This window comes from Triticum aestivum, chromosome 1D (genome assembly GCF_018294505.1).
Source record: "Triticum aestivum cultivar Chinese Spring chromosome 1D, IWGSC CS RefSeq v2.1, whole genome shotgun sequence".
Taxonomy (NCBI): Eukaryota; Viridiplantae; Streptophyta; class Magnoliopsida; order Poales; family Poaceae; genus Triticum; species Triticum aestivum.
Window position 1 is genome coordinate 58,630,424 of NC_057796.1, and position 24,463 is coordinate 58,654,886.

At 44.7% G+C, this 24,463-nt stretch overlaps 1 protein-coding gene across 1 annotated transcript; it reads left to right on the plus strand.

Moving 5' to 3' along the window:
* The first annotated feature begins 16,873 nt into the window (after positions 1–16,873).
* LOC123165205 (mitochondrial pyruvate carrier 1) lies at positions 16,874–18,846 on the plus strand. Its single transcript, XM_044582838.1, has 4 exons — positions 16,874–17,165; positions 18,169–18,223; positions 18,315–18,450; positions 18,637–18,846. The coding sequence occupies exons 1-4, from the start codon at positions 17,070–17,072 to the stop codon at positions 18,671–18,673; spliced, it is 324 nt and encodes a 107-aa protein (XP_044438773.1). The 5' UTR covers positions 16,874–17,069; the 3' UTR covers positions 18,674–18,846.
* The last annotated feature ends 5,617 nt before the right edge of the window (positions 18,847–24,463 follow it).

Genomic DNA, 24,463 nt, shown 5'->3' on the forward strand with positions numbered 1-24,463 from the left:
TGTGGTGCTCAGTTAACGTTTGGTTCATTTGTTGTGGTGTTTAGTTAACTGTTTGGTTCAATTCTTCAATGCGATGTTCAATTGTTGTGGGTGCATTTTGTTATTGTATACCATGTGAGAAATAAATCGAATTTGGCTGTACTAAATACATTATAAACAAATAAAATTGTTATATTTCCAAGTTGTTAAGCATGCTTGGTTTGGTTAACTGTCTGGTCTTCTATTAGGAGTATGTTATATTGTGTAATGTGGTGCTCAGTTAATGTTTGGTTCATTTGTTGTGGTGTTTAATTAACTGCTTGGTTCAACTCTGTAATGCGATGTCCAATTGTCGTGGGTAGAATTTTGCATTGTTGTGCATGTGAGGAATAAATCGAATTTGGCCGCACTTAATACATGAGAAACATGTACAATTGCTATATTTCCTAGTTCTTAATCATGCTTGGTTTGGATAAATGGGTGTTCCATGCGGCTCGAATTTATCTGATGAATCCGCAATGTGCTTATTTTTCAACAACATATTTTACTGATAGCATGCAAACCCTCACTTAACCTAATGACTAACTACCTTATATGTGTTGCAGGGAAACAATGGGAAGCACTGAGGTTTACAATCAAGGTTTGCACATGCATCGTCCTTTGTGTAATAGCGCATTATTGTGCAATTGCAGAAACCATTCTAGTATTTAGGTTTTTAACAATTTGGTCTTGCACATGTAGGTCTTGTTTTCAGAGGTTTTGACCCACTGTTCGATCCTTTTTGCATATGGGGAAATGAATTGTCCATGAATATCAGCCAAGTCAAGAAACTCAGAAAGATTGTTAGGATAAAGAAATTAGCGACAAAAAACAACAAGATCTTTGTCTACACAATGAAGAAGACATCAATTCACTACAGGATGGTACTAACTTTTATACCTTGTCTTTTTAATTCCTTTACGCCATTTCAAATCTAGAGAAGATATTTATGCATATCCTTGTTTTCAGGCTTTCCAAACCAGTTCACTGATGATTACCTCTTAAACCACCTGTATGGTCAGGAGGCGAGGAAGGTATTCATACAACACCCATAGTTCAGTAATGAAGTGTTCCTGAAGAGGACGAAGGATGGACGGTCCATCATCCACAGACACTAGCCTAAAGTTGCAAAGACCTTCAACATCAATGCAGGCTCAATATTTGCCTTCCGCTTCAGCAGTTTTCTAGATGAGATTCATCTGTGTATGTACCGTCTATGATGCTAATTTCGAAAGGTTATAGATGTTGCATATGAAACTTGGTGTTGGCGTAGTTATGTAATAGGGAAGCTGAGTGCTGAAGCTATATGATGTTGTACTCTGATGTATTTCAATTATGAAATCCTGCTTCCTTAATACGAAAATAAAATATATTATGTGCTTAATATGAAATGTTAATTAGATTAATAAATGGATTATTAATAATAGGCCAATTAGCCTGCTAATTGGGTTTTCTATTGCAAACGGTTATTGAGAAAACACCATGGTGATGACCTCAGGCAACGCACACAGTTCCTAAAAATAAACCGTGTTGGATCAATGAACAATTACACATGACTTTCTCTTGAAAACTGTTTGCGTTAGGCCACCTTGCGTGAACGTTTACCACATAAAAAGTGTGTGTGATAGACAACCTATGCCACATAGTTTCTTCTACGCACCGTGTGTGATGCATTCAACAATGCAAACGATAAAATTATTAATATCGTCTGCAATGACAACGCTATCACAAAGGATTTAATGGGAAAAATTATGTGTGATGTACCTGCGAACGGAAACGCTTTCCTTGGAGTGACTGTGTGGGATGTATATACAAATGGAAACGTACTTCTTGGATTAACTGTGTGGGATGTACATACTAACGGAAACGCATTCCTTCGATTGTCTATGTGGAATGTACATACAAACGGAAACGTTTAGCCGGGACTGACTGTGTGAGATGTACTCATGATCGGAAACGATTGGGCTTGTATAATTATATTTTTTAACACAACTGTGTGTATAACCATATTTGATCGCTCGCCCGTCGCACACGGCCTTATTTTGCGGAGCGTGTGTGACCGGAGGGCCTATCCCCGATGGTTTCTGAATCGTGTGGGAAGGACCCCCCTATCGCACACACTCACTTGTTGACGGTTCAAAATGCCATCGTAGAAAGGGGTTAAAAACCGTTTGTATAGCACCTCGATGTACCAGTGTTACTAGATGCATCAGGGGAGTGGGCATTAACATAGTTTGTTGTTATGACATGAATCCCCATGGAAGTTTGGTACGCGTTTTGAATCTTTCCTTCATGAACCAGTTTACGTCTATCCCGCTATAAATACCACACGGTTATAGCGATCAGTTCACGTGCATTCTGGAGGCCCAAAATAGATAGTTCTTGAACTGGCATAAGAAGTAAAAATTCAAGTACCACCTCTCCCGCACAATCAATAACACAGTCTTTTTAAACACCCGACACATCCCCAACTTATTCCAAACCTCTTTCGCCTTCTGACAAAGGAACAATACACATTTCGTATCTTCTGGCCCATTTGAGCATGAGGGGGAGATGGGCAGAACCTTCATGTGTCTATTGGCAAGTGTAACACGACATGGGAGGGTTGCATGCAACGTACGCCAAATGATTTTTTTTACCTTTGCCGGACAAGATAATTTCCAAATCTTACACTAACTAGGATTGACATTGATTCTACCCATACCGTTTGTATATTGCAATTTCCTTCCATGTTGCTAGTTCATTCCTCCAAGTAAGCAAATGAACAGTGAACAAACCATGTTTTGTATAGCTCCACGCAATGAAATCTGACATATTATGCATAGGAAGGGGAATCGCAAGAACTCTTTGAGCATCAATTGGCCATAAAGTTTGTCTCACCAAATCTTCGTCCCAACAATTCGTGACAGGATCAATAAGACCAGATACCTTTGACAAGAGGTGCCCTCTTCTAGGAGTGACAATTTTCCCATTCGCACCGTGTGGGATCCATGCATCTCTCTAAATATCGATATTTTGTCAATTCTGAACTCGCCAGATATAACCATTTTTCAGAGAGTTAACATCTGCCATAATGCTTTTCCAAGTGAAAGATGAACCCTTTTTAAAACTTGCACTCATCAAATCGCCATCAGGGAAGTAATTAGTTCTCAAAATAGTGGCACATAAAGAATCAGGTTTATGAAAAGACGCCATGCTTGTTTAGTTAACAAAGCCAGGTTGAAACAGTATATAACTTGAAAGCCCATACCTCCTTGGTTTTTCGAGATGCACATCTTCCACCATGCCATCCAATGCATCCTTTTCTGATTGTCCTCGTCACCCCGACAAAATTGTAACATCGCGTCAATAATTCCTTTGCAATTTTTTTAGCAATTTTAAAGATGAACATGGCATAGGTTGGGATAGTTTGTACAACAGATTTGAGCAAAATTTTCTTTTCTCCAATGGATAATAATGTTTCTTTGCATTCACTAATTTCCATAATAATTGGATCAATCAGGAACTGAAAACAATCACTTTTGTCCATACCTGCATTGGCAGGCAAACCTAAATACCTATCATAGAGAGCTTCAGTCACAATATTCAGAATTGTACAAATTTGCGCCTTGTCGTCCACTTTTGTGTTGGAACTAAAAAATATCCTAGATTTCTCAACACTCAGCATCTGCCCCAAGGCGACACAATAAGAATCCAAAACTGATTTCAGCGCCTCTGCATTCATACCATTTGCCCGCATAAGGATCAAAGAGTCATTAACAAAGAGAAGATTGGAAATTGGTGGAGCATCTCTGCTAACCTTTATTCCTAAAAAAAATTCTATTCTCCTCTGCATTAGCTAAGAGGGCAGTCAGGCCCTCCGTGCATAACAAGAATAAGTAGGGAGAGAGAGGATCTCCCTGCCTCAATCCTCTAGTAGGTTTAAAACTTTTAGTTTCTTCAGCATTAAAACGAACCCGGTACTCTATAGAGGAAACATATTGCATAATTAAATTCCACAGTTTTGAAACCCAATTTTAACATAATTTCCTTCAAAAAAGACCATTTCACTTGGTTGTATGCCTTGTGCATGTCCAGTTTGATGGCACACCGACCCTCTTTACCAGCCTTTTTTTCTTTATTGTATGAAAGCACTCGTATATGACTAATATACTAGTTGAATGTCTGTGCATTGCTACGGGCAACAACGCAGATAATTTGCGTGCCCTATGCCCACAATACGTAGATGATGCAGGTGACCGTGCATTTTTCCTCATCACTTCACCGAAACAGATCTTCCTAACTTAGTTTCACAAATTTCTTCTATCTCTATGATTGCTCTGGGTCGATTGTGCAAATGAAACACTGAAGCATGTTACGTCGGCCATTCCTCTAAACCCTACCACCATCTCCGCCGCCGGAGACCTCCCGTAGCACACACTTAATTCTGTTAATCCCTTTCCCCTTCTTCGCCAACGACCATTAGCATTTGATATCATTCTTCTTCTTCATCTCGGCGCTACTTTTTTCATCGTCCACCCTCACGACCCACCCGCCTCTCCCTAACTAACCACCTCCCACTGTCACCCCACAAATGGGAGATCTTGTCGTACGTCGCTCCATGCTCGAGTCGCCAGCTCCGCCTCCGCCGAGAACAGCCATCCCGCTAAACCTTGCCTCCATCACCAGTGCCCCCGACCACCCGCAAACCTTGCCCCTGAATCCATTAAACCCTTGCCTCTCCTCCATCGACGAAAACTGCTGTTGCTACTATTCTCCTTCCGCCCGTCGCCTACCTTTTTCTTCGTCCACCCCATCGACCCGCCCATCTCTACCTGCCCAACCACTTTCCACTGTCATCCACGGTCAGTAAGTGTTGTCACGCGCTACCTCATCACCCCCTACCAAAGTGTAAGCCCATGTCGCAAAAAAGAAGCGGTCGCCTCCTCCGCCGGCTAGCCCTCTAAACCCTTCCACCATCTCTAGTGCCTGCAACCTCTCGTGCCCCACACTCTAGTCTGTTAACCCCTATCTCTCCATCCTTGGCGACGATGTGGCAAGCCATAGCACATCACCTTTGGTGAGGTCCTAATTAGACATCACCAAAGACATCGAGGTCTACTATCTAGGGCTCGGGGGATGCATGTGTGTTGCTACAGGAAATAAGTGGTCTCATCGAGAGCAAAGCACGTTCCAAATCATCTTAATAAACATCGGCGTGTTCCAGCCTACTGCACTCCAGACAAATCTCCATAAATCATGTTAACCATCGAGGTTTTCATTTAGAGAAAAGATGCAAAGTTTACACACACTAATATTTACTCAAGAAATCTGGAACTTAGTATCATGCATTCATTTAGCTGCACACACTCATTATATATGCATGCATCTCATGGGAGTCAGAAACTGTATACAGATTGTCAAACAGCTTGTGCTTGTACTCATCTTCAACAATAGTACGATCAACCACAACTTTGACTACTATATCACAACACTTCCACAATAAATAACCGTCCTCCATCACCGCTAAATAAATGAACTTGGAGTAAATCAAATAAGGGAAAAGGATAAATCTGCACCGTGATCATGTGGCAACACCACTAAAAAAACTATTTGACAGAAGAGAAAAAGAAACAGTGCCCATACCAAATTATCCTTAGAAAACAAATGCGTGCCAATTAAATGGTCAAACTATGAAATGCTGGTAGCAGATTTCAAACTTGACCATCTCATCTTTTAAGTTCAGACTTGATGTGTCTACACTTTAGATAGCATGGCCTTACATCCTAAACTATTGTAGCAAATATATAATTTGCATTCATGTATGGTCCAACGAAAAAAGGTTTGTGCATACAGTGACAAATTTCAGCTTTGAACAACAATTCTCAAGGCATACGACGATGAATTTCAGGGTTGAACAACATACATATACAAGTTCTAGAAAGGGACTTGTGTTTAACTAAGATTTAAGAGTGAGAATTCTGAGCTCCAACGCTCAAGGTGATGATTCAAGAAGCACTCGAATATAATAAAGTTAGTCTTCACTACTAATATCAGAAGAAACAGACAAATTAAACTTCCTCTTGTCTCTTATTTGACTTTCAAGGCCAAAGGCTGTTATGAAAATGATAGGTACAATAGGACATAGAATCCGAAAACAGGAACGACATCATCAGCAATGAGAATGAAATAACTGTAAATAACTATGGTAATGCTAGGGTGCAATGGGTTCTAGAATTATACTATTCATTCAGGAAGCAGATATCTTTATATATGCCTACAGCAGTTACCACCATGAAGACTCTAGCATGTCTTTTTTAGTTGATGTTAGAAAACAAAAGTAACTCTTGGTGGACTCTCCCATAACATAGGAAGTACTCTATGGCTACAGAAAAAAATTAGTTCATTCTTTCATGATAAAAATTGCCCGAAAAATAGTTGTCAATTACTCAAACACACATTAATAAGGAAGATAATTATAATACCAAACACACATTAATCAACATGTTTTCCAAGACAAAAAGAAACTGACCCAGCGGAGGGGAACTTTTGGTCTATGGGTGTATCTACACCCTACAATAGCAAATAAATTTTCTCTTTTTTGCTCTGAAGTCAACGTTTGTTTTTTGTTCGTGAAAATTTATATACTAGTGCCAAAGTAAGTCAAGTTTATTCTAAAAATCTTTCCCTAATAATAAAGCACGGATCGACTTTGTCGGGTTCACCGTCATGTAACTTTTGTAAAAAAGTCCCTGACCTCTTTCAGAATCGACCCGCGGTAATCAATAGCTCGAGCGTAACACGCCTGAGTGCTGCACCTTTCGCAAGCGGATCCGCCGTCGCTCGCTCGCCGCTGCAGATCCCCCCCCCCCCCCGCCTCCCGTGGCTCGCTGGGCTGACACGCCAACGTCCAAGCCCTGACGCCGCGGAGCGATCCTGAGGCGCTCGCACGCGGTGGCGACGGCGCTCGCCTCGGTTCCTGCCTCATGCCGCAGTTCCCATGTCAAGCAGTGCGGCAGTTCCCATGGTCGTCGGTGTCGCACAATGGCAAAAAGTGCAACGGAGGTCGGGTGGGAGGAAAGGAGGCTCTATAGTTGGAATTTTTCTAGTAGGCCTTTGGCCCAAAGCCCAACTAAAATTCTGAAATTCTCTTGGCCCATTCATGCACACATGTGAGTGGAGTGAGTGAGGCTAAAGTTTAGTCCCACCTCATAAGTTGAGAGAGAGTTGCACCTCTTTATAAGGTGAGCTCTTCTACCACTTGTATGAGCATGAGAAGAGGAGACCTACACGCGCGCTCCTCCTCCTCGCTCGACTCGCCACGCCACGCCACGCCTTGTCACGACGCGCTGCGGTTGCGGGATTGAGCCGAGCCGAGGACAGAGCTATGCACGTTGTCTATATTTTTGCTGCTCAGGAAAAATTAATGAGTCATTAATTAATAATTAACGGGCGCGTTAATTACTGAACCGTTTTCGATTCTTTTGGATCGTGACGACTTGGACATGGGGTTTACTCCCACGACCTACCCGGCCCGCACTATATAGTCAGGCAGACGTCTACCCTAGCCGCGGCCGCTTCATATGGTTTCTCACCACCGTTCCAGATCATTGCGCCGCCAAGCAAGTCTTCTACATCTCTCCTTTCGGCATGCACCGGGAGTAGGGACAGCAGGCCTCCGGAACCCCGCCTCTCGTGATCCTGTACGGGAGAGGGGTGATCAGGTTTTTGGGGAGCGCACTCGCGCGACTGCTGGCAGCGATGACTTCGCGAACGACGACTTCTTCCCCGACCTCGGCAACCTCATCCTCGACGACATGGGCAACAACGTCAACGCCGGCGGTGCTGCTCCCGCTGCACCGTATGTGATTCTATCCTTCCCGTTCGAGATTGTGGTAGAATTCATGTTTCTAGTATGTGCCCTAGATGTGATCTGTTCATCTGCTATGCTAGTTCGCATGATTAGTTTAATCTCTGCTACTGTAGTCATGATTTATCTTCTGTTTATTCGGATTAAATCTCGTAGTAATTTGCTCATATTTCCAACAATCCAAAAACCTGATTATAGGCAATTTACTCCGAGTGGTTTTGCTGCGCATCTGAAGCCGCCTGCCTTTAAGGGGGCGCAATATAAGAGGTGGCGCACGAGAGCAGTCTACTGGTTTCAGACCATGGGCTGCTATGACGCCACCAAGGGCAAGCCTGAGAGCGATCTCAATCCAGCACAGCTGGAAGCTTTGGAGAAGATCGATACCCTCTTTAAAGGCACTCTTCTAAGTGTTCTTGATGACTCCATTGTGGATTCGTATATGTTGTTTGACAACGGCAAGGACATGTGGGCTACGCTCGAGGCCAAGTTTGGTGCCTCGGACGCCGGCAGCGAGTTGTACGTCATGGAGCAATTCTATGACTACAAGATGACTGATGAGCGCCCTGTTGTACAGCAGGCTCATGAGATACAGTCGCTCGCAAAAGAACTTGAGTACTTCAAGTGTGTGTTGCTGGACAAATTTGTTGCTGGAGGCATCATTGCCAAGCTTCCACCTTCGTGGAACAATTTTGCTACTTCCCTGAAACACAAGAGACAGAATTTTTCCGTTGCGGATCTCATTGCTACTCTTGAGGTTGAAGAGAAGGCGAGAGCAAAGGACACACGTGCTCGAGTTGCTGAGGGAGGTTCTAGTGCCCACATGGTACAGAAGAAGAACTTCCAGCCCAACAAGTTCAAAAACAACAATAACAAAACTCAGGGCAAAGGCAAGTTTGATACAAAGAACAAGCCATCACATTCTACCAACTTCAAGAAGAATTCTCATAAGAAGGGGAAGGGACTTTGCCATGTCTGCGGTGATCCTAGTCACTGGGCTCCAAAGTATCCTAACCGCTTTGAGGAGCGCGAACATGAGAAGAACGGCAAGTCCGCTAATGTTGTCATCGGTGATACTGATATGAAGGAATCAGGGTACGGTATTTTTCCTACAATCCTTTCAGTATTTCAATCCCCTGATTGGTTAATTGACACCGGTGCCAATGTACATGTTTGTGCTGACGCCTCCATGTTTTCTTCTTACCAGGCAATAGGGACTTCACCCGTGCCGATGGGGAACGGGTCACATGCCATCGTTTGAGGTGTTGGTACGGTCGATCTGAAGTTTACTTCGGGGAAGACCGTGTGTCTGAAGAACGTTCATCATGTGCCGTCCATCAATAAAAATCTCGTTAGCGGTTCCCGTTTATGTCGAGATGGTTTTAAGTTGGTTTTCGAATCCAATAAAGTTGTAATTTCTAAGTATGGACAATTTGTTGGAAAAGGCTATGAGAGCGGAGGCTTGTTCCGCCTATCTTTGTCAGATATTTGCACTAAAGTTATTAATAATGTTTGCCACAATAATGAGTCTGATATTTGGCATTCACGACTTTGTCATATTAACTTTGGTTGCATGACGCAGCTAGCCAATATGAATTTAATTCCGAAAATCTCTACTGTCAAAGGCTCCAAGTGCCAAGTATGTGTGCAAGCTAAGCAACCTCGTAAGTCCCATAAGACTGCAGAGGCAAGAGACTTGGCGCCACTAGAGCTTATACATTCTGATCTTTGTGAGATGAATGGCGTGTTGACAAAAGGTGGAAAGAGATACTTCATGACGTTGATTGATGACTCCACTAGATATTGTTATGTGTATCTTCTGAAATCAAAAGATGAGGCTTTAACTTTCTTCAAAAACTATAAAACTGAGGCAGAGAACCAACTTGATCGAAAAATTAAACGGCTTAGGTCTGATCGTGGTGGAGAGTATTTTTCCAATGAATTTGATCTGTTTTGTGCGGAACATAGTATAATCCATGAGAGGACGCATCCCTACTCACCTCAGTCAAATGGGGTAGCCGAAAGAAAGAACCAAACTCTAACTGATATGGTTAACACCATGTTAGACACATCGAGTCTTTCCAAGGAATGGTGGGGGGAGGCGCTAATGACTGCGTGTCATGTCCTAAACCGAGTTCCCACAAAGCATAAGACCATGACTCCATTTGAGGAATGGGAAAGGAAAAGATTGAAACTCTCTTACCTACGTACTTGGGGTTGTTTGGCGAAAGTCAATATACCAATTCCCAAGAAGCGCAAGATTGGACCAAAAACCGTGGATTCTGTTCTTCTGGGCTATGCTTTTCATAGCATTGGCTACAGATTTTTGATAATAAAATCTAAGGTATCCGACATGCATGTTGGTATGATTATGGAGTCGAATGATGCAACTTTCTTTGAGGACATATTTCCTATGAAGGTTATGTCGAGTTCATCAAATCAGGAGATACCTACTCCATCTAGTGAGGATTTCGCTGTAATTCCTGAACCCACCATTGCGATGGAACACGTTGAGAATCCTGTTGAGGGTGACAATGGAACTCCTGTGAGGAGTAAGAGACAGAGGACTGCAAAGTCTTTTGATGATGATTTCATTGTGTACCTTGTGGATGACACACCCAGGACTATTTCAGAAGCCTATGCATCTCCTGATGCTGACTACTGGAAGGAAGCTGTTCGTAGCGAGATGGATTCCATCTTAGCTAATGGTACCTGGGAGATCACTGACCGTCCTTATGGGTGCAAACCTGTAGGATGTAAGTGGGTGTTCAAGAAGAAGCTTAGACCTGATGGTACGATTGAAAAGTACAAGGCACGGCTTGTGGCCAAGGGTTATACCCAGAAAGAAGGTGAAGACTTCTTTGATACTTACTCACCCGTGGCTAGACTGACCACAATTTGGGTGCTACTATCACTGGCTGCCTCACATGGTCTTCTCGTTCATCAAATGGACGTTAAGACAGCTTTCCTCAATGGAGAGTTGAAGGAGGAAATTTACATGGATCAGCCAGATGGTTTTGTAGTACCTGGTCAGGAAGGAAAGGTGTGCAAGTTATTAAAGTCTTTATATGGCCTTAAACAAGCTCCTAAGGAGTGGCATGAGAAGTTCGAAAGAACATTAACTGCTGCCGGCTTTGTAGTAAATGATGGTGACAAGTGCGTGTACTATCGCTATGGTGGGGGCGAAGGAGTTATTCTTTGTCTATATGTCGATGACATACTGATCTTTGGAACCAAACTTGATTTAATCAAGGAGGTTAAGGATTTCTTATCTCGCTGTTTTGAGATGAAGGATCTAGGAGTAGCTGATGTTATCTTAAACATCAAGCTGTTGAGAGATGAGAATGGTGGGATCACACTGCTTCAGTCTCACTATGTGGAAAAGGTCTTGAGTCGTTTTGGGTATAGCGACTGCACGCCTTCTCCAACTCCATATGATGCTAGTGTGTTGCTTCGAAAGAATCGACGGATTGCTAGAGATCAACTGAGGTATTCTCATATTATTGGCTCGCTTATGTATTTGGCGAGTGCCACGAGGCCTGACATCTCTTTTGCTGTGAGCAAGCTGAGTCGGTTTGTGTCAAAACCGGGAGATGATCATTGGCATGCGCTTGAGAGAGTTATGCGCTATTTGAAAGGCACCGCGAGCTATGGGATTCACTACACCGGGTATCCAAGGGTACTGGAGGGTTATAGTGACTCAAACTGGATATCTGATGCTGATGAGATTAAGGCCACAAGTGGTTATGTTTTTACACTTGGTGGTGGCGCTGTTTCCTGGAAGTCTTGCAAGCAGACCATCTTAACGAGGTCAACTATGGAAGCAGAACTCACAGCATTAGACACTGCCACTGTTGAAGCAGAGTGGCTTCGTGAACTCTTGATGGACTTACCTATGGTTGAAAAACCAATACCCCCTATCCTGATGAACTGTGATAATCAAACTGTGATCGTCAAGATAAACAGTTCGAAGGACAATATGAAGTCCTCAAGACATGTGAAGAGGAGACTAAAATCTGTCAGAAAATTGAGGAACTCCGGAGTTATTACGTTGGATTATATCCAAACGTCGAAAAACTTGGCAGATCCCTTCACAAAGGGTCTATCACGTAATGTGATAGATAATGCATCGATGGAGATGGGTTTGAGACCCACCGCATGAGTTGTCCATAGTGGTAACCCACTCTATGTGATCGGAGATCCCGTGAAGTAGAAGTGGGAGACAAGCTGTTGGTCAGCTGGGAGGAGAGTATCCCTATATTAACTATCCCACTCCGTGAAGATGCAATACTCTCCTGATCTGCATGGCAGGTTGATACTTATCTTAATGTGTTCCAAGTGGCTTATTCGGGTAAGCAGAGATGTTGTCCTGCAGAACATCTTCTGAGGAACACACCTATATGAATTTGACTGTTAACGTCGCAGCCTGTGAGAATTGTGTGTTCTCTAATAAATTCATGAAAAGGCCCTGGAGTACGATGTATACGCTCCACCCGCGGGGAAGCCTTGCGGCAGCCCAGTATCGGTCAAGAATTTGTGTGAAACTAGTCTCGCAGAAAACTTGTAGTTCAAGGCATAGTCCACTATTCAAGTTGTGATCTAGTGTAGCATAAATCTCTAAGTGAAAGTTCAACTTCACAGTCTCCACTAAGCACCGGTATATAAACAATGTTTTGGAACTAAATGATGAGATGTGCCAATGAGACTTTGGGGGGATTGTTGGAATTTTGCTAGTAGGCCTTTGGCCCAAAGCCCAACTAAAATTCTGAAAATCTCTTGGCCCATTCATGCACACATGTGAGTGGAGTGAGTGAGCCTAAAGTTTAGTCCCACCTCATAAGTTGAGAGAGAATTGCACCTTTTTATAAGGTGAGCTCTTCTACCACTTGTATAGCATGAGAAGAGGAGACCTACACGCGCGCTCCTCCTCCTCGCTCGCCTCGCCACGCCACGCCTCGTCACAACGCGTTGCGGTTGCGGTTGCGGGATTGAGCCGAGCCGAGGACAGAGCTATGCACGTTGTCTATATTTTTGCTGCTCGGGAAAAATTAATGAGTCATTAATTAATAATTAACGGACGCGTTAATTACTGAACCGTTTTCGATTCTTTTGGATCGTGACGACTCGGACGCGGGGTTTACTCCCACGACCTACCCGGCCCGCACTATATAGTCAGGCAGACATCTACCCTAGCCACGGCTGCTTTGTATGGTTTCTCACCACCGTTCCAGATCATTGCGCCGCCAAGCAAGTCTTCTACATCACTCCTTTCGGCGTGCACCGGGAGAAGGGACAGCAGGCCTCCGGAACCCCGCCTCTCGTGATCATGTACGGGAGAGGGGCGATCAGGTTTTTGGGGAGCGCACTCGCGCGACTGCTGGCAGCGACGACTTCGCGAACGACGACTTCTTCCCCGACCTCGGCAACCTCATCCTCGACGACATGGGCGACAGCGTCAATGCCGGCGGTGCTGCTCCCGCTGCACCGTATGTGATTCTATCCTTCCTGTTTGAGATCGTGGTAGAATTCATGTTTCTAGTATGTGTCCTAGATGTGATCTGTTCATCTGCTATGCTAGTTTGCATGATTAGTTTAATCTCTGCTACTGTAGTCATGATTTATTTTTTGTTTATTCGAATTAAATCTCGTAGTAATTTGCTCATATTTCCGACGTCGAGGAATCGAGTGGGGATTTGCGGAATCGCCGATCCGAAGGGAGGACGAGACCGGCGAGGTCTGGGCCCCGTTGAAGCCCACAGCAGTAGGAAGGCAGGTGCAGATGAGCCGCAATCCCCACTTCACAGCAGGGGCGACCTGAGACGACGCGTCGAGAATTCGGGAATTTCACTGACCGACTGCTCCTGCGCTGCACACATCCTCTACTCGGCTAACTCCCGCCGCCTACAACCGTCACCGATCTGCTCTAATCGGAGTATCACGCAGCAGATCAGGATGCAGATGGCCCCGTTTCCCTGATGCTCCAGTAATGGATTTTGCTGAACTAGCTAAAGCTTTAGCTGTAAGACACCCTCTGAACGTGATTCATATGCTACATTATGTCCATATACACAACAGTCTGTATGTGCAGGCCGCAGTGAATTGCAGCGCCTCAAGAACTGAGCAGTCGGTTTCCAAGATTAATGTGACAGGGTACCACTCATGTAGAGGAGCGAGAGCACGAGTAACAGCCTCAGATTCTACTTCCTCGGCGTCCGAGCACTGTCGGAGTTCAGTTCCCAGCAAGAACAACACTCGTGCCGAGTTGTTTCAAGCCACGGCACCAGCAGTCCTCTGGCCTGTGCTCGGAAGGAAGGACGCATCCGTGTTGAGTTTAACATGGCCATTAGCTGGCCTTTTTTCATTGCAGAGCACGGTCCTTGTTCCTGATCGAGTTAAAGTATTGCAGTTGGCCCATTTGCTGCTTTCCTTTGCCACCAGTGGCAGCACACGCTTTATCTCTGGTACCGGTCCAGTAGCTCAATAAATAAAAATTACAGATGCACCGATCGTTTCCTTCAGGAGTTTTAGGCTCTGCGCTATGGTGAGATAACATCCTAAAATACACATCTTGTGATTTTTATCATCGAGCAATCTCTGCTCTTGGTTTTCACTGTATTATGAATCATACGAATTAATTAAATTTAATAAAGGAAATAGATGGTTGCTGCATTCTAATTGCTCTTGACATTCTTTGAACTCGACACATTTTTGTCTTTTTCTTATGTCCTGCTTAATTAGTATGCTAGCGGAAGCTTTCTTCCCTGTGTTGTTACTTCTTACAGCTATTTTTAAATATAAATCCTCAATTTTTTATTGTTCCGGCAAATAATAATTGGTGTATTCAATTATGCAGGGTTTAGTTTGTGCTTTTGCAGATTATCTCATTATTAAACAAGTTGCAGTTCCATGTTGCAACTCTTCTGACTTTTGAAATATTTTACGGAGCTAAAATTTTCTTCTACGTAATATATTTCTCTGGAGGTACAACGATTACTCCTACGTGCAGATCTAATACAAGGGAGGCCTTGATGGAGGTGCGAGAGTGGAAGTGCTCAGATGGGACACTCAATTACTTCAGTCCATCAAATCTCGGAAACATATTTCTATCGCATAAGAAATTGCTAATCTCCATCTTTAATGTGTATTACAAATGCTTTGTGTTAATACTTTTAATCATAATCTGTTGCACTACAAGTTCACTTGGCTCCACGTAAATAATTTGACAGATGAAAGAGGACAAGTTATTCCTAAACAAAGTGTCGATTTGTGCAATCATGAAATCTTAACTAAATAGGGTTTTGAATTTTGTGCAATCATTAAATCGTAACTTAGAATGTTGAATATTTAGCTGCATATTCATTCTTTAGCTACTTTCAAATTTCATCGTCAATGATTTTCATTATATACTTTAGCTGATAGATAAAGACATGAATTATTAGCAATTCATCGTGGCAAATATAGTTCCGTAGTGAAGCATGAGCGCTTGTCATCTGGATCATGGCCATTGGTGTTTGCTCCATAGCAAAACATGAGCGGTGGCGCAAACCAAACAATGCATATATTTCTTGGCCGTTTTACAAAGATGGTCTAGCAAAAAGCACATTTCTCCTAACTTATTAGGCTAGGGGAGTGCAATGAATTTTTCTCCCGTTTCAACGCACGGGCATATTTTCTACATCTTAAAAAAAAATAAACTCTTTCCAACAAAACAACCATCTGTAAAAAATCCCTAACAAAAATTCTATAAAAATATCTTAAAAAACTTAACATGGTAAAAATAGCTTTAAAATGTTCACACTATCTTTGTTTCAAAAAAACATGTTCTCATTTTTTACAAAAACTTCAAAATTCCCCAAAAGTTCCATTTTTACTGAAACAAAGTCCATCTAAAAATGTACAACTAAAAAAGAAAACATTATTTTCATTAAAAATATATGTTCAAAAAATGTTCTTTTTCCCGTAAAAATGTTCTTTTCTAGAGAAATGTTCCAATTTCAAAAAAAATGTTAACTATTCTGAAAAGTGTTTCAATTTGTACGAGAACGCTAACTTTTATTAAAAATAAAGAATTTTCCAGGTTTAACCTTATTATGGATGTTTATTAAAATTAAATATAAAAAATGATGCACAATGGCACAGGAAGCTGATTGTGCTATTTTTTTGGCCGGTGCAACGCACGGGCATTTGTACTAGTACTTCTAAACTATTTTGATTTTACGTTTAATTATTAAAAAAATCTTTATATAGGATGTATCTACCACCAGGAACCAAAGTGTATTCCGCCTCACCCAGCTTGCTAGTACTCGGTCGACAGAGTATAGCAATATCGTCCGCCGCCGTCGACGTCCTGGTCACCGCCACGACGGCCATAGGTGATCTTATCCTGTCATCTCCTTCCTGAGCGCAGACTTAGAATAAAAAAAGCAAGATTCTCGGGCTTCACGCTGCCGGCCCCCACAAGTGGCTGCTAAGGCTATTCTAAGGAATCCATTGTTTATGTGAGTTACCCAAGTCATTGTTCGACACATCAGTCTGGGGTCGGTCTCCTTTCAGTTAAAAATTACCAACAAGCAATTAACTACACCGTACAGGTCACTGCTGAGGCCAAACCCAGCTAAGTTAAGCCTCGGTTAGGCATATGGATCTGCCCCAGTTACATGGTGCGAGTAATTCAAATGCTTCCAACCATTGCCGGTTACGTGCTCCACCCGGCGGCGATACGAACGTACGTACCATGATAGCAAACCGTCCGGCAATGCGTGAACGAGTGATCAGGCTTCACGGAAATGAACGTGAGAAAGAAGCTAAAATAGAATGTGGACCGAGTGATCAGGCCTCAGCTCTTGTGGTAGGAACGAGAGCGTGCTCACCTCAAAGTATTCAAGCTAGCCGCCCATGCTACCAACGCGGTGGAGCCTAATCAGCTTACGGTGTAGTGCATACATATCCACACCATGCACAGTGAGCCCCCGCATGGCCGCATCGATCATTTCCAGATCATGTGATGGACCTGCGCGCGCAAGTGCATGAGTGGGACAGTGTGCCCACTCTCCGTTAAATCATCTTCTTATTTTGCTGCCCCCACCCACCCCCCACAAGCTCGGAGGCTTGCCCGCTCGTTCCTCACCTGTTGGCCGTCTCCACGAGTCCATCCGCACCCGCGGACGGCAGGCAAACAGCCGTAGAGGGGGCGAGGTTCTCCGCCATGGCCACGGCGTTCAAGGCGTTCTTGAACAGCCCCGTCGGCCCCAGGACCACGCACTTCTGGGGACCCGTCAGCAACTGGGGCTTCATCCTCGCGGTACGCGCTCCACGATTCTCTCTCTCTCTAAGCTTTCCCAAATTAGCCTGTGCCGTTGGTTGATCGCAAACACGAGAGTGCTGCAATTTCCTAGTGATGTTTTTGACAACAGTCGCAGTCCTATGATGATCATCTATATACGGGGAATTTCTCTCTTAGTCTCAGTTGCAAATTAACTGTAGTTCTAGCTTTACCTCAAACTTCTTTATGTTTGATTGAATCTAAAAATAGATTAACATATACAACGCCAAATAAATTATCTTCCAATCGTCCCAAATGAGTGACCAGAGAGGTTGTGGAAACGGGGAAGGAGACCAAGAATAGACAGATGTTTTAGTTTTTTATTTGCATGATAATGTTCTCTTCGGTGAGACTACCATGCCCCGAATCTATTAGAGCATGAATAATAAATAAAGTTATCGTGTCATCTATAGCCAACCTAATATACCTCTCAGCGACCCACTGCAATTTCACGATTTAAGGACTCCTTTGATTTACAAGAACTTTGTAGGAATCCTAAAGGATATAAATTTTATAGAAAATATTCGTTCAGAGCTCTTTCATTTGTAGGAATGGATTCCTGTTCTTATATAGGATAGGAAGTAATCCTTCATAGTTTAAAGGAAAAGAAATATTAGCCTAGACTCAATAGAAAAATTCATATCTTATCCATCAAATGACATCGATATCTTTCCTTGTAGAAATTAAGATACATGTCATCTCACTTTCTATGATTTTCCTATTCCTATGAACCAAAGAAGGCCTAATTATGTACTCAAATATTATTAAAACCCATGAATTCCAGTCGATTCATATGCATCGGTGTTGTCATTAATTCATTAATTTCTTACTTACTACTGTTAGGAAAATATTGTCGGATTTTGAAGCATAATCTCTTTCTAGGAAGTTCATGAAACTGTGCAAATGAATAATCTTTTCAAGTTCGCCTCTCATTAAGTTACATTGTAACTCAATAATCCCTCGGTTGTTATTTCATCTCCAGGGTATGGCTGACATGAACAAGCCACCTGAATTGATATCCGGCCATATGACTGCAGGTTATTTGTCTGACAAGTCACAGATTCTAGATATAGTTTGATGATCAATACCTCTTCAACTATCTTTAATGACTACTATTGTGTTGTGCAGTCATGTGTGTGTATTCTGGCCTATTTATGAGGTTCGCATGGGTGGTACGGCCCCGGAACTATTTTCTTATGGCAACCCATGCCTCCAACGAAAGCGTTCAGCTCTACCAGTTATCTCGCTATGCTAGGGCTCAAGGGCAAGTCTTCTTATGTGAACTTTTTCTTGCCATATTACTACTACTATATTACCACAATATCCACCAAAAGATCATAAACATGGTTATCATTTTCTTGTTTGTTGCATACTTGCCAAATGCTAACATGGCACTTAATTAATGCAACAATAGAGTGATAATATAGATGCTTGGCCTTGGATTTTGCAGTTACCTGGAGAAGAAAGAGCCTGAAGCCCAACAGTAACAATGGCCCGAAGAATACTGTAGACACTATTTATGTAAACAAAATTGGTTTCGGGTAATTTGTAATGCTTGTAATCATACCGTTTATGTATTAATTACACTGTCGCAATACAACAAAATGGAAAACCCTATGATACGGAATGAGATCCTTTGACATAGGAGGAATTAGAAGGACGTCAATGTGCATCGTTTGTCCATGCCGCATTCTACAACTCTAGGCATCAGACTATATATACTTTGCATCTACTACTAGCTGGAGTATCATACTAGCTGGAGGCCATCTGGTAAGGTGCATGAAGGTCGTCTGACTACTAATCAAGCCCACACGAGATTTGTTGAGGTGGTTTGTTATTTAACTACTTTAGCACACCAGGACCAGATGGGTTTCCTGCTGAATTATGTAAGAAATATTGGCATATTATTAAGGATGATCTTATGCCTATGTTTCATGATTTCTTTAACGATCATCTTGAGCTGTTTCATCTTAACTTCGGCATGATTACGTTGTTATCAAAGAAAGAAGAAGCAGTTCGGATCGAACAATTCAGGCCCATATGTCTTCTTAATGTGAGGTGGGTACCAATAGATTGACACAAATTGCTCATTCTGTGGTACAACCCAGCCAGACAGCGTTCATGCCAGGGCGACACATACTTGAAGGGGTGGTCGTTTTGCATGAAACGCTTCATGAAATCCATTCGAAGAAGCTAGATGGGGTTATCTTCAAAGTGGATTTTGAGAAGGCATATGATAAAGTTAAGTGGTCTTTCCTTCAGCAGGCAATGCGCATGAAAGAATTTAGTGAGGCTTGACGGAACCAGGTGGGTTCTCAAGTCCAGAAGGCTAGTGTCGGAATCAAGGTTAATGATGATATCGACCATTATTTTTAGACACACAAGGGTCTGAGACAGGGCGATTCCATGTCTCTTCTGTTGTTTAACATAGTGGCTGATATGTTGGCCATTTTTATTGGCAGAGCCAAGCAGCATGGTCAAGTGGAGGGGTTAGTTCCTCATCTGGTTGATGGAGGAGTATCCATCTTACAATACGCTGACGACACTGTCATATTCATGGAACATGACATTGCTAAAGCGCGTAATATGAAACTTATATTATGTCTCTTCGAACAATTGTTTGGTTTAAAGATAAACTTTCACAAGAGTGAGTTGTTCTGCTTTGGGAAGGCCAAAGACGAGCAAGATACTTATAGACAATTGTTCGGGTGTGAATTAGGTTCTTTATCATTTAGTTATTTGGGCATACCGATTCACCGCCGTAAGTTATCTAATAAAGAATGGAAGTGTATCGCAGATCGAATTGAGAAAAAGCTGAGCTGCTGGAAGGGTAAGCTTATGTCTTATGGAGCTCGGTTAGTGCTGATTAATTCAGTATTGACTAGTATGCCGATGTTTCTATTATCGTTCTTCGAAATTCCGAAAGGGGTACGGAAGCGACTTGATTTCTTTAGATCCCGGTTCTTTTAGCAGTCAGATGAGGCCAAGAGGAAATACCGACTCGCGTGATGGGATATCCTTTGCCGACCAAAAGACCAGGGTGGTCTTGGTATTAAGAACTCAGAAATTAAGAATAAATGCCTTATGAGTAAATGGCTCTACAGGTTAGAGACGGAGCCGGAGGGCATGTGGGCGCAGATTTTGCACGGTAAATATTCGTAGTCGAAAACACTCGCCCAGATTACCATGAGACCAACTGACTCGCCATTCTGGAAAGGGCTTATGAGGACGAAAGATTTGTTCTTTCGTAGGGTCAAATTCTTGGTTGGCAATGGGATGTCAACATGATTTTGGGAAGATATGCAGTTAGGAGAGACACCCTTAGCCGTCCAATATCCAACCCTTTATAACATTGTGCAACGTAAGGAGGAGTATGTAGGCACAGTTTTCCAAACGATTCCCTTGAATATCCAGTTTAGACGTGCGCTAGTGGGTGAGCGATGGACAGCCTGGATGCACTTGGTTCGGAGATTGGTAGATGTTCAACTCTCCGATCAGCCAGATTCGACGCAATGGAAATTAGCTAAAAATGGAGTTTTTACGGTGAAATCGTTTTATACGGATTTGACTAATTCTGGCCCAATCTCAAAATTGTTGCATATCTGGAGGATTAAGGTTCCCTTGCGTATTAAAAATTTTATGTGGTTTATCCACAAGCAAGTAATACTCACCAAGGACAACCTAATTAAGAGGCGATGGGTAGGTAGTTCACGTTGTTGTTTTTGTGATCATGATGAAGCAATACAACATTTATTCAATGAATGCCCACTCGCCAAATTGCTTTGGAAAACGATTCATATAGCCTTCAACATTAATCCTCCAGTTGACATTGAGTCGTTGTTTGAAACGTGGTTAGCTAGGGTTGAACATACTATTGCAGCTCGTATTCGGATTGGAATATGTGCGCTTCTGTGGGCTATATGAAACTGTCGGAATGATTTTATTTTCAACAGACAATACAATTTAAATTTTTTGCAGGTCATCTTCAGAGCTACCGCTTGGATCCGTATGTGGTCCTTACTTCACTCCTATGTACCCCAGGGAGCCTTTGGTTACTGGGTGCAACCAGTGGAAGATGGTAGCACGGGCTATCTTCAACCGGTTCGGATGGCGGTCGCATAACAGGATAGGACCCTAGGAACCTTATCCTATATATTACCGTACCGGTTGTGATTGTCAGCATGTGGAAGATGGTTTTTTTTTCTGCTTCCCTCCGCTTGCGAGCTATAATACTTTTATGACCTTGTGCTACTTTGCAAACTTTTAATAAGATGGCTGCATGCATCATTATGATGCAAAGGCCCGGGGTAAATCTCCATTTCCAAAAAAAGCATTAAGCTTCACGTGGTCCCCAGGAGGTAACATATTTCCTTGTTGCTCTAGGGGCTGCAGTAGTAGTGAAATTCGCTGACAAGATCTAGATGGAAGTGGCAATTTGAGTCGCATTTTGGGCTTGCTCGCCATGGGGCACTATTCTTCCCACCCAGACAGTTACTAGTATTTTTCAATTTCCAGCAGAACACACTCTAGGTAATGGTACTACTGATAACAACAGTGAATTGAATTGAAACTTAAGAAGCAATTACGAGTATCCACTGTTGCAGGTTGCGATGTGATTATGCGTGGTGTTGATCTCCTTCTCACTTGAAGATGGGGAACGCATGGAACCGGCGGTATAGCGCGCGGAGCCGGCAACTGCCATTTTAGAGGGTGGCGAGACGCACGTTGCCGGCAGTCTCGAGGTCATGCCGGCGCAGGCCGTGGTTCTCCTCCACCACCACAAACCCGCCGGACGCACCGGCGAAATCCACCGGCTTCTCGTGGTACGACGGCGTATTTATATAGTAATCCCACATCTCGCCCAGAACTTTCTCGTGCACACGCCGCCACAGTGGCCGCGCTGCCGCCTCGTCCATCAACCACACGCCGATGACTCTTTCCATACCGCGAGACGCCTTGCCCCTGTTGTGGATATCGACCGCGCACATCCGGAGCCGGCCGCGACGGATCCCAACGACCGTCCCACCCTCCGTTTCGACCGCCCCGCCTCTGCTGGCTCGCGTAACACGGAGGCGCATTCGCGAGCGGCGTCGTACCGGAGGATGCGGCCCCGGCGCCGGCTGAGCCAGTAGAAGCAGTTGCCGGCGTGGATGCCATGGGACGCCGTGCCGAGGCAGCGGGCGGCGCCGCTCGCGACTTGCTCCCTTGTGTCCCACCTGCCGGTCGCGGACCTGAAGGTCTCCACGCGCACGCGCTGACGCCGGCGCCGGGCGAGGAGGACCACGGTGAAGGTGAGCAGGCCAGTGGACGACGCGTCGTAGTGGAAACCCGTGTTGGCCGCGCTGACCGGCGAGATGGTGGACGGGGGGAGCAAAAGCCAGCGGTTCGCGGCCGGGTCGCACACATAGTAGCGGCTCCGGCTGCAGCCCAGCAGCAGCCGGCCGTGCGACGCCACGATCGAGATGTCGAGCATCGGGACGGTGCACTCGAAGAAGACGACGTAATCTTCTACTCGCTCTCCCAGGGGCGGCGCCGGCACAGCATCCTCATCCGAGGCGTCCGTCGTCGTTGTGGTTGTGGCCTGGCCAGACGAGATGTCGACGCCATCCACAGGCAGATCGTGGCCATGCCGATCAGCGTCGTCGTGGTCGTCCGCCGCAGGAGAAGCAGGATCGTCCGTGCCGGTGGAGTAGAGAAGTTGGAATTGGAACACGGAGTCGTCTCCAGCCGTGTCAAGGAGGCAGGGCTGCGTGTCGGAGTTGGTAGCCATGTACTTGCGCTGGAGAGGGACGTTGACGGGGACGCGACCTGCGGGTTCGATGGGGACGAGGGTGAGGTGGGTGAAGTAACCGACGTTGCGCCGCGGCTGGATGACGAGCGCGTACGGGCGGTCGTCGAGGAGCGGGAGCGGCCGCGGGGAGAGATGGCGGCTGAGGAACGTCGGCAGGGAGAGCACCGTGCGCCACCACGGGCTGACGGCGGCGACACGGTAGGCATCCTTGGTGGGCAGCCGGTAAAGAATTTCGGAGAGGATGCCGTCGTCCAGGTGCGGCATGGGTCGCGGCGCGTCGCCGCATCTCGGCGTGATGGGATTCGCCATCTGCACTTTCCTTCCCTATGTCTCCGTGACTCCATCGGTATTTTTCTGTTTATATTATCAAAACAACAAATCAAGACGCACGCGGCCCAGTAACAAAAGCCCACCAAGGCAATCTTCCGTCTTCTGCAGATGACGAACGCGATCTTGGTCGTCCCCGCGCTGCTCTTGGGCACCAAACCCGGCTTCCACTACACGCCTCCGGCGGGTCGCTTGCCTTCACCGTCGTTGTCCTAACCTGGCGCTGGAACGGATGCATGCTCGTGGAGACCTCTTTTTCTTTTTTGCGAATATGCTCGTGGAGACCTTGATGCATCGGCACGTCTTTCTACTGGCTGGGCTGGAGCGGAGGCCGCATCCTCCACTACGATGTCTCTAGCGGGCACGCCTCGGAGTCGGTAGTGCGCGAGCCGCGCGCCGAAGCCGGACTGGTCCAAAGGCATGGTGGGGCGGTACGCCGCTGGGGTCCGTCGTCGGCGGCTCCGACTGTGCGCGTTTGACATCCTCGCCAAGAATAGCATGCACCCGTGGGATGACACGGAGGGCGTGCTTGGCGCGTGGGTCATGGAAGAGGACGGCCGCGTGCCATGGGTGCGCACGAACGAGACGGTGGTGTGGAACACGTGGATGCATCACGCCGACACGACTACGCCGGCGCGTGCGGCGAGTTCATCGTGCTGGAGAGGTACCCTCGCCTGATCCAGGTGGACCTCCAGAGCGGCGGCATGGTGGACCTCTCCAGCCTCCAATGTGTCCCCCTTCTACAAGTGAAAGGATCTACAGTCCAGTTAGTTGAAGCCCACATTGGCTCGCCCTTTATTTGCTTCCTATTTTTAGTTCATTTTGGTTACTAGCAGATGAGAAATCTGAAATGCATGATGTGATGCTTTTCTGAGTAGAGCTATGCGGTGGTCAAATATAACTCCATAAATGTGATCAAGATTTTAATTCTTGTTTTTAACTCGGACACGATTTCGTTATTGCTAATCCATAGCAATCGTCCTCGTTTGGAAGTTTGGACGCCACCACATAAAATTGCAGGTAGAATCAGTAGCAGATGAGATGCTGCTGCAGAGTGCAGACATGTTCATCCTCCCAACAGTAAGAGGCCATGCTCAGCTATTACTGAAAGCAGAGTAGTAGGTCCAAACAAGATACATAACCAGACTGACTTTGAGTT